This window comes from Gymnoscopelus braueri (assembly GCF_963280865.1).
Source record: "Gymnoscopelus braueri genome assembly, chromosome: 11".
Taxonomy (NCBI): Eukaryota; Metazoa; Chordata; class Actinopteri; order Myctophiformes; family Myctophidae; genus Gymnoscopelus; species Gymnoscopelus braueri.
In genome coordinates, this window is record NC_137613.1 from 39,522,738 (window position 1) to 39,535,075 (window position 12,338).

Genomic DNA, 12,338 nt, shown 5'->3' on the forward strand with positions numbered 1-12,338 from the left:
GGCTGGCAGCGTCTGTGATCCACTGCTCTACTTCTAAATCTTTTAAGTTGATAATAGTTATTATGATGCACATAGTACAAACAAGGAGCTTAGCCTTGATTCTCTTGGGTAATAACTGGGTATTAAGACCCACATGTCAAAAATGAGTTAAACGTCATTGTGCTTTTCATTGGCTATCAATAATATGGATGATTATTTTTCCTGTTGGTTTAACTCAGTCGTGTTGGATATTTTACCCTGTGCCTTGACTGTTTTATCACATTGTGATACGAGTTCATATTCCATCTTTTCCAGGCCCCTGCATCAAGAATGGACCGTCCTACATCATTGCACTTCAGAGATGGATACACTAGTGGTAAGATGCAACACGATCACAAGAGAATTATACACACTCAATGCCAAATGTCACTGCTCACTGATCTTTTTTCATTAGTGCTTCAGTCACTCTAAATGAAACTTTCTCCCTAGTATGCTGATCCATGTGTTCCATGTGCCTTAAACATTATGAACTGCTTGTATAGTATTTTTTAATTTAATTTAGCAAATTATGTTGTTGCTGTCAGGTGGAAACCTGAAGAAAAAAAAACTTTAGGGCATTAATTGATACTAGGCCTGACCACAACCAATCTCTCAGTCGAATCATACAAAAAAGGTTATATACAAAGGTTATATACAAAATAATACAAAAAAAGGTTTGTGTGTGTGTATATATGTCCTTGCTGTGATGCTGCATCGCTCCTAATCGAAAGCAGCAGCACCAGTAAATAAATCAATGACACGGCTTCCAAATAGCATTGCAAAGAGCACATTTGACTGTTCTTTCACCTCTGTATTGATATTGCTGAAAGTGTTCACAGCTGTTTCAAGAGTGCTCGTGTCACTTTGCAGACAGCAGTTCGGACTACAGCCAGAGGACTGGTTACGACCTCCCCAACCTGCAGCATGAGTTTAGGACGACCCCTGAGGGAGCCAGGATAGAGACAGACGATCCCCTGCCTGACAAAATCAAGGTACGACTGAAACTTGGTATATAATCCAGCCAAATACGGGTCAGTTACGGTCATGGATGATGGGTTTGGCAGGTACCCAGGCATAATCTGGACATGTATGTCTACTCTTAAATCATATTTCTCAGGTGCAACAATGATTTTGCAATCCATTATTCCTTATTGATTTGATAGTGTACAAAAGGTTTCACAGGAGAATGAACGTAAACGTTTCATGATACCTGTGTGTTTGTGTGGTCTCTCTGCATACTCAGACGCTGCTCCGGGAGGTTCACCAGGAGGGCATGCAGGTACTGTCTCTATCAGAGCTTCCCGAGGGTGAGCCTCCAAGCCAGCTCCACCACGCCCCAGGTTGGATCAAGGAGAGAGACGCCCTGCTGGCAACTGTGGACTCCCTGAAAGGCCTCATCACCCAGATGCAGACACATAGGGAAACACAGGTAAAAGATTTCAGATTCATACTTCCGCGACACGTTGTGTGCTTGTAGGTCAGCTATTTTTGGCGTGTGACACCGTACTGCAACAGAGCATAAATTAGGCGTTATAAACTCTATCTTGTCTTGTTATGATGCATGCTTAGTCTCCACTAAATATACATTTGTATTTTATACACTTACATCAGACGATGTTCTTATCAAGAGTTGATCTCCTCTGTTTATTAATGTTCCCACTGTGCTACAGTATTTCTTGTTTGTCTGCTAAATGCCAAAATTCTAAATTGGTATGATTATGTGTGTGTGTATCCCCAGACCCCAGGCGGTGTGGACTGGCGTGGGGAGCTCCTGGCTGCCGTGCAACAGGTGTTTGTGAGGGAGCGTAGCGTGTTGAAGAGCGCCCTCTACAGTCAGCTGGACCTACTGGACACCAGTGATGCCATCATCCACCTCAACCAGCTGGAGCGCAGGCTGGCTGAACAGGTCACTAACTACTTACAACATACACTTTATTATATGTTTTACTGTCTTTTGTCCCTTTGTTGCTATCCTAAATTTAAAGAGAATAGGGCTGTTCAATAGTACACATTATTTTGTGACTATTACAAGCAACCTGAAGTTCATTTTTAAACGTACTCTTAAAATAAGTATATAAGCAGTTATTAGGAGTAAAATAAATTGCTGCATTTAGTCTCACACTCCTGAATTTCCATTTTGTGAGAACTTCTTAATGGGCATAGTACCTGTGTTATTTCCCCTCATAAACAAACTTTGTGTGCCTTTGTGTTTGCGTTCCTTCTGTAGGATGCCCAGCACAGAGAGGCCATGGGTTCTCTCCACACAGCAGACAGGTCCAGTCTCATCTCTGAGGTCCGTCAGCTCCGGGCTCAAATGGAGCAAATTCACCAAGGTCTGTAGTTCATGATCCCCGGCCAACCACACCCTCATTCTCCTGCATAATTATGTTTTATTACACTTATTTAGTTCTTACACTTGTTCTTACAATGATCAGTCACGCATCATCACCATAATATGAGATTAATGCGGCATCTGTGGACAGATTTTTTAATTATTCGATTTACGTACATTAAACCCACTATCCCTATTCTGAGCATGTCATAAAAGACATTCTGTGAAAATAGCAGATCTACAAGCTTACAACACGTCACATTGCGATGCGTTGTGAGCTTGTGGATCACCTGTTGTCAAAGAGATTTGGTGTAGAGGGAAAATAGTGCAGAGGGAAAAACGTAAGTACAGACCCCTGGGGGACCCTGGTCAGCAAAATACAGCATACTGTACAGTATATGGTTTAAGTGATTAATCTACTGTGATTAATTTAGTCGATAAAACGATGGTAAAAGTCTAAAACATTTTCAGGTTTTCATTTCATAATGAGAAACAAAGACAAGCATTCACATTCACCCAACTGTAAATAACACACATTAAACATTTATACAATATGATATCACGTATTCGCATTAAACCAATTATTTGATTACAATTCTTTTTTTTTTATAGATTTCCTGTGGATTGATTCAATAATCATTTCACTCCTAGCATGTTTCATAATCCATTATTTTGCCATCATTACATTATGCTCCAAATAACATGTACCGGTAATTGTCTACACATACTGAATGGATAATACTCGGTCAACTAACTACTATATGGGATAGACAGCCTGATGCAGTGTGAATGGGGGCACCTGAAGCCATAATGAATCTTCTACTTGCTCTGTGGTCCAGGCCTCCAGCCTGCAGTGTTAGCGGTTGATCTCGAGGAGCAGAGGAAGAGAGCAGGTGCCGGTGGCGTGGCAGAGGCTGACGTGCTGCTGATGGAGGAGCTGAAGGGAGAGCTGGCACAGACCAAACTGGAGCTGGAGACCACATTAAAGACTCAGCACAAACACCTCAAAGAGCTGGATATGCTCAGGTTAGAGCTCTCACTCACACTCACACACACACACACACACACACACACACACACACACACACACACACACACACACACACACACACACACACACACACACACACCATTCCCTATTTAGCATCCCCTGAGTATGGTGTAAGAGCAGAATGGCCGCCATGTGTATATGATCAATTATCTCTACAATAGCGCTGTTTACTTTAGGTTCAGACAGACATTAAAAGAAGCTCCTTTCAGCCATCCTCAATTCTGACTTAATTTGTGCTTGTTTGGTCAAAACAGCCTCTAGTAAGCATAATGTCCTGTTGTCAACAGGACGGAGGTGTCCCAGAAGGCCTCTGAGGTGCACCTGCTCACCGACCAGCTGTCAGAGGAGCACAAGAAGAGCAGAGAGCTGCAGTGGGCCACAGAGAAGGAGAGGTGCAGAACTGGCAGGAAGGAGGACAGCGAGCGAGAACAACTGGAGGTAAGAACTCTGTTCTCTGCGTAAGTGTGGAAATGGGTTTTATTCACACTGACAGACAGCTCATAGACAGCTGTCACCTAGGCAAATATAATAAATACAAATCCAAGCTTTTCTCTATTTACCATATTTTATCCTTTAAGTATTATATATCCACAATCTAAGTTTTTAGGTATTTTCTATGTTTTTCATTTCCCAGTATTCTATCCTTTACAAAACCTGTGTTTTGATGGCGTCTTGTAAATGCTGAAAGCATAAACTCATATTTTTTCCCCCAAGGACCTCCATATCACCCTGGGAGAGGAGCAGAGCCATGTGGCCCAACTGACCTCGGCTCTGGAGCAGGAGCGCCAGGCCTCCTCCCGGCTCTCCCACGAGGCCGAGCAGGAGCGTCTGGGTCTCCACCGACGCCTCCAGGAGCTCCAAGTGCAGCTAGAGACCGAGCGGGCCAAGGCTCAGGAGGTGAGGAGCGCCCTGGGGAGAGAGAGGGAGCTGCGCACAGGTGTCTCCTCAGAGGGTGGTCCCTCCGCTGAAGCAGGGCTGGAGGAGCACAGGAGCGGACTGGAGGTGCAAGAGGAGGGGACCGTGCTGGAAAGGCTACAGAGGGAGCTGGATGACAAGCACACACAGGTAGGAGAGCTGACATTCACAACATAACTGCTGCAAATATAGTCTTGTGTAGCCAGACCATCAGAGATCTGATATGTCTGTGGAAATCTGTGGGCTTGGACAGCGGAGAAAACCAGTGCTAACTAACCTACGCCTACTGCTTTGAAAACTAATCTTGACACCGATCCAATATGAAAGACCACCCGGCCTGAAGTCTTTGCATTGGTTCTGAGATTTTAAAATCTCAGAATTATTTCCACCCAGTTTTAGCCCCTACATTGAATTATATGTCAACATACACCGTATATCAGTAGGCAGGCATCTCAGATCATCTGGCTACACTCCAAATACAACATAAGAAGAGGGTATTTTTGTTATAGAGCTACGATATTGCGAGTATTGCTTTAATTGTCAGGATTATGGTGGTAGTTTCTGATTGAGCTGACTCAACAAATACCTCAAAACATCATTCTACAAATGTAACTGCCCACAGTTGGGTTTAGAGTGGTTTAATAGAAGCGTCTAACAATTATGTAGGCATATACTGTATGTAGGTAGCGTCATTGTTTTGTAATTCATCCTGTGCCGTTCTGATGTTTTTAAATTAATCTTGCATCATACTGTATGTCATTTTCTAAATTTTATGTTGCTTTTACCTTGCAGTTATTTTCCATGCATTCCCCATAAATGGACGATAATTCACATGGTTTTGAGATAGCAAAAGACACATCCAATTTCAGATGCTTAATAGACCATATTCACACGGCGGCCATGTTTCTATGAAGTCAATGAAAGTAGCCACCCCGGGTGGCGGCACTTTCAATGTTAAATTCCAATATGGCCGCTGTGTGAATATGGTCTATTCTGTTCATTTTGGTGCCAATATTGACACTTCCTTGCTGTTAAGTGCAGGCCAGTTACTCAAGGGTCTGTTGGCTAATATCGCCACCTAGTGGAGTCTTTATTTGTTTTTTAGTTACTGGCTATCAAAGGACTGAATTGACATGGATTAGTATAGAGAGAGAGATACAAGTGATCATTTTCATTAAATACAATCACCCAAATTGGAATTTAAGGCATCTCACTTGTGCTTTGTCTCTAAGTTAACATATTATTGTTGTATATACCTAAATATCGGTTGATATTTATGAAATTTGGTATTTACATTCTAAAATCGTAAATAAGCTTTTGTTGGAAAAAAAGAAAAAATCACACCCAGTGTGAAGTGGGCGGTGTGGTCACAGTGGTCATCACAGTGATGGAAGTTCACTTAAAGAAAAGTAATATTGTGGACCAACACCCCTAACTTAAAAAAAAACATAAATGTGTTTTTTTTAGGTGCATAGTCCTATTTATAGGGCTATGCACAATTGTCATGTTTCCCTAGCCAATCACAGTCCTGAATAGACTGTGATTGGCCAATCACGGTGCAGGGTTAGGGGGGTACACTGGTGGCCAATCACAGCGCAGGATTTGGTGTGCAAATATCCAAACCTCACATATAGGGGCGGTTTCACCGCCCAAAAAACGGAGTAGGCTGAAAGGTGATGTTTTTTTTACTGTAGGTGGTACATCTCCTGGGTGAGGTGGAGGCCCAGAAGCTGGAGGCGGTGAGACGCGAGGAGGAACTGAGCTTGACAGCTCAAAGATCAAGACGGGACCAGGAGGCGCTGCAGGAGGCCCGATCTCAGCTGCAGAGCCTGGAGACGCGGCTGGAGGAGACCCAGGCCCAGCTGGAGAGAGAGGTGGAGAGGATGAGGAGTCTGGAGGAGGAAAAGGAGAAACTGGAGGAAAGAGTGGCACAGTTGGGACAGCTGAGATTGGGAGAGAGTGCCGGAGGTGGACCAGATCACGTTGATGGCTACAGTGTGAGTGTCAGCCCTCATGCACAGTAAAATCCTGAGTGTTAATTTAACTCTGAGAGTGTTGGATTAACACTCTGGAGTGGATTTGATAGTGTTGATACGATCATGTACTCCCTCATTAACTCATCACTTCATGGGTATTTTATGTCATTTGTATAGTTGTAATAATAATAATTTTGGAGCTTAAATTAGAAAGAAAATGTCATTCTTGCTGGACCTTAACCTTTTTTTTCTTAACCTAGAACATTAATGGGGAAAAGAACAGTAAACTGTCAAGCAAATAGTTTCTGACTCCAAATCTAGATGTGTATTGATTGTCCCATCTTTAATAAATGCTGGTTTACTTACTGGCTACATGCTTTAAATAACACTTTTATAAAACTATCAATAGCACTGTTCAATAATGCTTCACTATAACGCTGTTTAACAATGCAGTGTTTGTCTAAACAGCAGGCCATCAGGCACAGCGATTCCGCCGACCGCACCAAAGACTGGGTGCTCCAGCAGAAGAGCGGCGATGCTCCGGCGCTCCACTCTGCCTCGGCCAGCCTTCTGGAGGCCACCAGGACAGCAGCCTCTGGTGGACCACATGTCAGCCCTGCATGCACTACCGACAGGGTCCTGGGCAAGCTGCACACTGTTGCCTCCAAGATCCACACTATGGCCAGCCAGGCCACTGGAAGGTATGTGATTATTTTTTTGCTGGAGTAGCGTTTATTTACTGTACATGTTCATTTATCACATAATTCGTTGTTTTTCAAAGTCTGGTCTGTGTACCACCAGTGGTCCAAATGTAACTCGGAGTGTGTAATTGGTTATCTCTTAGACCCCAAACTACACTGTCAAATGCTCAGTGTTAATTTAACTCTGAGAGTGTGCAAATGTAACCAACTCCATTTGGTGAGGGCACTCTCAGAGTTACAAATCTGTAAGGGTCCATTTAGACCCCTACTCCCCTGGAGACCGTACATGTGTACACTCTCAGAGTTACTGGCCCGTAAGGGTCCATTTGGATCCCTTGAGGTCCCCGCTTCACATGTTGAGAAATGGTGACATAATTTATGAGACTGATAAAACATTGAGATATGTGTATTGTGTAAATGTTGACATCTGTTTGTTTCAAGAAAACCCTGGCATTTGATAATCCATACTTATTGAAAAATGATATGCAGGACACGTGTAGAAGCTACAGCTTGCAGAAGGTACATGAAATCTTTGACTGATACCTGCTACTGTATGTCTACACTGTGTATATAGACTAACAGAGGTGAACAGTGAAGACCTGTCTTGGTTGCGGTCCAACATTGATGAGGTCATCACTATGCTGCAGCAGTCCCCAGAGTTGCCCTCTGCCCCTGAGGTTAGGATTGAAATGTTTGGATTTTCATTGTTTCATTAATCTATGTTATCATTTTTGTGCTGTGACTCTCCCGCCTTCTCTGTTGATGGACACTGTGGCCTATTTTTTACAGAGATGTACACAAATTACCAAATAATACTAATAGAAATATCATTATCTTCAAAGCTTCACTTCCTAAATCAGTTGCTAATTATGGTTTATCCGTATTGTTTCAAATCAGTGAACTATATTGAGTTCCCACTTTTATCCAGGTCTGGTGGCGACAGCTAATCCTCTGTATTTGTATGTATGCGTCTGTGTCTCCAGAGCACAGCCCTCCAGCTGGGAGCTTCCTCTAGCACCTCCAGCACCCTGACAGAGCGTCTGCTGAGGCAGAATGCAGAGCTGACGGGCTTCGTCAGCCGTCTGACTGAAGAGAAGAACGATCTGCGGAACCAGATACTCCGCCTGGAGGAGGAGCTCCGCCGATACCGCCAGGCTGGCCTGGGATCAGGAGACGGCGTAAGTGTATCACAGATATATTTAGTTATACGTGGCTCTGAGATCTGGACTGAGACAAAGGACATATAGTAACAGAAGTTGGTTTTAACATTACTGTACATTTGGAGCAATTCATACTGACATTTTCTAGTTGGGGTATCATCTGCCTCTGTGCCACATGTATATATATGGAAGCCCATTTCCACCATTGAATAAGGCCTGAATTGTGATTTCTTTTCTCACAATTCCAATTATTTATTCATTTGGCTAATAAATCAATCAAGCAATCAATTCTCACATGTGTGCAGTTACAAGAAAAACAATTCTGAGAGATAAAATAATTGTGTGAGAAATATTTAGATTTGTGAGATATAAAGCAAAACAATTCTGACTTAAGTAACCATATTTCTCCCTGTAGTCTGGCAGCAGGAGAGGGACAACCAAAGACCCTGCAGGCAACCTGCTCTCCCAGGAGCGGGAGGCATGGTCCCGGGAGAGGGAGCGCCTGGAGAAGTCTCTGCAAATGACCCAGGCCCAAGTGACTCGCCTCAAGGGAGAGATCAGGACTGAAGCCTTGAGAGACATGACTGGACCTGAGGCTGACAACGCAGCTCTGAAGGTTAGCTTCATGATGAATTTACACATTATTGACTGCAGGTGCTGACATAGAACACTGCAATATATTTGGTGTTTAATTTAACTGAGTTAAATTAATTGACCCGTAAGAGTAAATTTTTACATATTAACACAAGATATTACAGTGTAGTTTGATTATTATCTGAAGGGTTTCTGGTTGAATATGCATAACTGACACTCGACAGTGCCCAATACGGCTTTAGTGCCAGTTAACAACAGCACCTTCTCACCAGTTAGGGGTAGTAAATAAAGCAACATAATGCAAAGACCGCTTGCTTGCAATAGAGTAACATCCCCCCCCATTCTTCTCCTGTCTCCAGAGGATGTATGGGAAATATCTGCGGTCAGAGAGCTTCCGCAAGGCACTGATCTACCAGAAGAAGTACCTGCTATTACTGCTGGGTGGCTTCCAGGAGTGTGAGGAAGCCACGCTGTCACTAATCTCCCGGATGGGCGGCCGGCCGTCATCCTCCAGCCTGGAATCCCTCAGCCAGCGCCGCCGGGGCCTTACGCGCTTCCGATCTGCCGTCCGAGTCTCTATCGCCCTCTCCAGGTAGGGAACGCGTGGTCTATGGGATCTCCAGGGAGGGAATACAGGGGCTGTGGTGTCAACAAGCATGGTCTCTATGCCCGCTATGCATATCTTTATACTTTCAGTGGAGATAAAAGAACAGTAATGGATATTGCAGCAGTGTGTAGAGGTATTCTTAGCCAAAGCCAGTTCTGTAGTATTCTTAATCATCTTATTGTCATTATCATCTCGTCAAAACTAATAATTTTAGTCTCTGTCTCACCAGTCCCAGGTGACATCTCAGGTCATCTGGAAGTCCGCTAACTTAAAACTAGACATGGTGAGACAGCATTTAGTTACTACAGTATGCTGTACATACTGTAGTTGGAAAAGCCCTGATTCTTGACCACTTTTAAATCCAGGCTAAAACTTTTTATGTTCTCCTCTGCCTGTATTTTTCTTGAATATTTTAGTATGTTTTGATATTGATTTTATGTTTAAATTGCTTGTTTGCTTTTCATTCCTCTTGTGTACAGTATGTAAAGCACTTTTCAAATTTGTATTATAATTTTGTTTTGTATTGTGAAACACTTTGTAATTTCTGTTTGGAATCTCTTTTTTATTCACTATTTAGTTTTGTTCTATACTTTATATCTTGTTAAACGCCTTTGTGTATGAAATGTGCTATACAAATACATTTACCTTGCCTTTCAGAATGCGTTTTCTGGTTAAGCGATGGCAGAAAGCAACAGGGACGGGCTCCTTTACCTCCACCAGCATCAAAAAGAATGGAGTCGGACAGACAATAGGTACCTTTTTTTAAGAAGGCTCAAGGCATCTAGACACTAGATGACTTGAGCAAGTAGAGTGGAAAAAATTTCTGTGCTCTCGCATAGGAGACCGTAACATGAAACTTATGTTTAACCACTTAAACCCTGTACACTTCATTGACAGCTTGTACATCTGCTATTTTTGCTGAACGTTCTGCCTGTTCGCCTGTTAACCCATTTTGGGCGGGAACCCCTATTTGTAACTATACCTTTCAGGATGGGAACCCCCTTTTGGGGTTCCTGTTGCTATGTGCAGTATATAGCAACATCCATTTTTTGTAAATTTTGAATAAATATTTGAAGTTTTTCAGAAAACTTAGGTCAGGATTTAGAAGGCGTTTTTAGAATCGGCCTCATGTCTAAATGGGTTAAGACATGCCCAGAATATGGCTCATGCGGTTAAACAAAGGCCAATCTGGGAACCCATTTCGTGTTTTTACCTCTGGGGGCAACACCTCCTTTTTTGTGTAGAGACAGGAACTCGGTTTGGCTCCTCCCCTTTTATAGTAGACTTCCTCCTGGGTGCTTCTGTGCTTATTCCTACTAACAACAACACTACATTATGTTTTTTAAGGCAGTGGTGCTGACAGATTCTGCTGTCTTGAGATATTAAACAAAGGCTGATCAATTCATTTCTTGGTGGTTCCCAGGCACGGAGACAAGGGAGTCGCCCTATCATCTCCACCCAGGGAGTGTGGATGTTTATCGGGACAGAGGTGGAGGAGGGGGAGGCTGCAGCAGCAGCAGCAGGGGGCGTAGTGGACGAGAGTCACCCAGATCTGCGGTTTCGTCCACACAGCACAGGTACGGCTGCTCACTACACTGTCAAATCAGTTAGTTTGACTCAGAGAGTATGTAAATAGAACCAAATTGTCCCCTGTAAGGGTTTATAGCATTCATACTATAATGCCTGCCCTGGACATGTAGCTCAGAAGAGATGCACAGCACATTCTGGAAATGTGATTCACCTGTTACAGTAGTTTTCTTAAGTGCTTCATGAACATTTATTTAAATCATTTTAATAAACTTGACCCAGTGAATAGAGGTTTTTGGGAGTTTTAAGTAAAAATAAACCAAATTTTCAATAAGCTAATCGATTTTTTCTTGGAAAATCAAAGGGAAGACTGAGTGACAAATTGGAGTTAATATACAGTAACCTAAAAAGGACGTGTGTTTTATCTTACTGTAAAGCCTGATTAATACTTCATTTCACAACAGTGTCACGCTGAAAATAGCAGACCTACAAGCTCACAGCGAGCTTGTTGGTCGGCTATGTTCGACATGCATGCGACAAAGAGTGAATCAGGCTTTAAGGTGTCATTTGCTGTTATTGTGTTGAACAGATTTCACTTGGCTGTGGACGCTGGTGCCCTGAGCTGCTCCCACCTGCAGAACTACGACCCTGACCGAGCACTCACTGACTACATCTCCAGACTGGAGGCCCTGCAGAGGAGGCTGGGGAGTGTCACATCAGGTAGGTGTCTGTGACATTGTTAGTGTGTGCAGAATTATTATTATTTCCAATGAATTACTGAAGTTATCTACTTGAAAACACTCAAGTAAAAACAGTTTTATATACTGTATACAACACATTTTTGTTTATCATATTGGACGGAGGTACGAGTTAAAGGTAGTGCAACAAAAATAACGTAATTTCAGTTCCTTTTTCTTACATATAATTATATGGAAACTACTTAGAAGGAAAAGTTCTGAAAAGGCAGCTGTACAGGTAGCAGAATGGAATTGAAGGGTCATGACATCATGAGTGGAGGAAGTTGCTAGTTGTACATACAGTATTGATTGTACTGGGTACAATAATGGCCTATAAATGTATAGCATTCAAAGCTAGCTCTGTTTGCAATGTTCTGAAAGCCTTTCTACTGCTAACTGTGAAGTTAAATGTATATTAATGATTTGCGACCTGATGCGAATGGTTAAGCAGCATACCACATGGGTGCAAAATGTCCCCTGTTCAAATCCCGGCCTGCCAGAATGTTTGCTGTGTGTCATTCCCCTGCTGTCTGTCCGCCTTTCCTGTCTCTCTCTTACTGTTGCTATCAAAATAAAGCATAAATGCTAGAAAAAGAAAAACATCAAAAAGTTTCCTTGTATTTGTTTATAGGTCAGATCTCCTTCCACTCCTGACATCACAAACATGAGTATGTGAAAAGGGGGCGGGGCAGATTTAGAACACAGACTTCCAAGATGTAT

General features: G+C 42.8%; 1 protein-coding gene across 5 annotated transcripts in view; it reads left to right on the plus strand.

The window, feature by feature from the left end:
- akap9 (A kinase (PRKA) anchor protein 9) overlaps positions 1 to 12,338 on the plus strand; it is a 99,661-nt gene that overhangs the window by 86,621 nt on the left and 702 nt on the right. For 3 of the 5 annotated variants that reach the window (XM_080443044.1, XM_080443047.1, XM_080443048.1), the window contains 17 exons: positions 295 to 355; positions 889 to 1,010; positions 1,262 to 1,447; positions 1,757 to 1,924; positions 2,246 to 2,351; positions 3,190 to 3,376; positions 3,689 to 3,839; positions 4,116 to 4,466; positions 6,011 to 6,313; positions 6,761 to 6,993; positions 7,568 to 7,670; positions 7,977 to 8,171; positions 8,569 to 8,769; positions 9,107 to 9,339; positions 10,012 to 10,106; positions 10,778 to 10,931; positions 11,471 to 11,601. In XM_080443044.1, coding sequence (XP_080299170.1) covers positions 295 to 355; positions 889 to 1,010; positions 1,262 to 1,447; positions 1,757 to 1,924; positions 2,246 to 2,351; positions 3,190 to 3,376; positions 3,689 to 3,839; positions 4,116 to 4,466; positions 6,011 to 6,313; positions 6,761 to 6,993; positions 7,568 to 7,670; positions 7,977 to 8,171; positions 8,569 to 8,769; positions 9,107 to 9,339; positions 10,012 to 10,106; positions 10,778 to 10,931; positions 11,471 to 11,601 — 2,980 coding nt within the window. Of the gene's footprint in view, positions 1 to 294; positions 356 to 888; positions 1,011 to 1,261; positions 1,448 to 1,756; positions 1,925 to 2,245; positions 2,352 to 3,189; positions 3,377 to 3,688; positions 3,840 to 4,115; positions 4,467 to 6,010; positions 6,314 to 6,760; positions 6,994 to 7,567; positions 7,671 to 7,976; positions 8,172 to 8,568; positions 8,770 to 9,106; positions 9,340 to 10,011; positions 10,107 to 10,777; positions 10,932 to 11,470; positions 11,602 to 12,249; positions 12,287 to 12,338 lie in introns of all 5 variants that reach the window. The other 2 variants (XM_080443046.1, XM_080443045.1) reach the window with 2 other exon arrangements.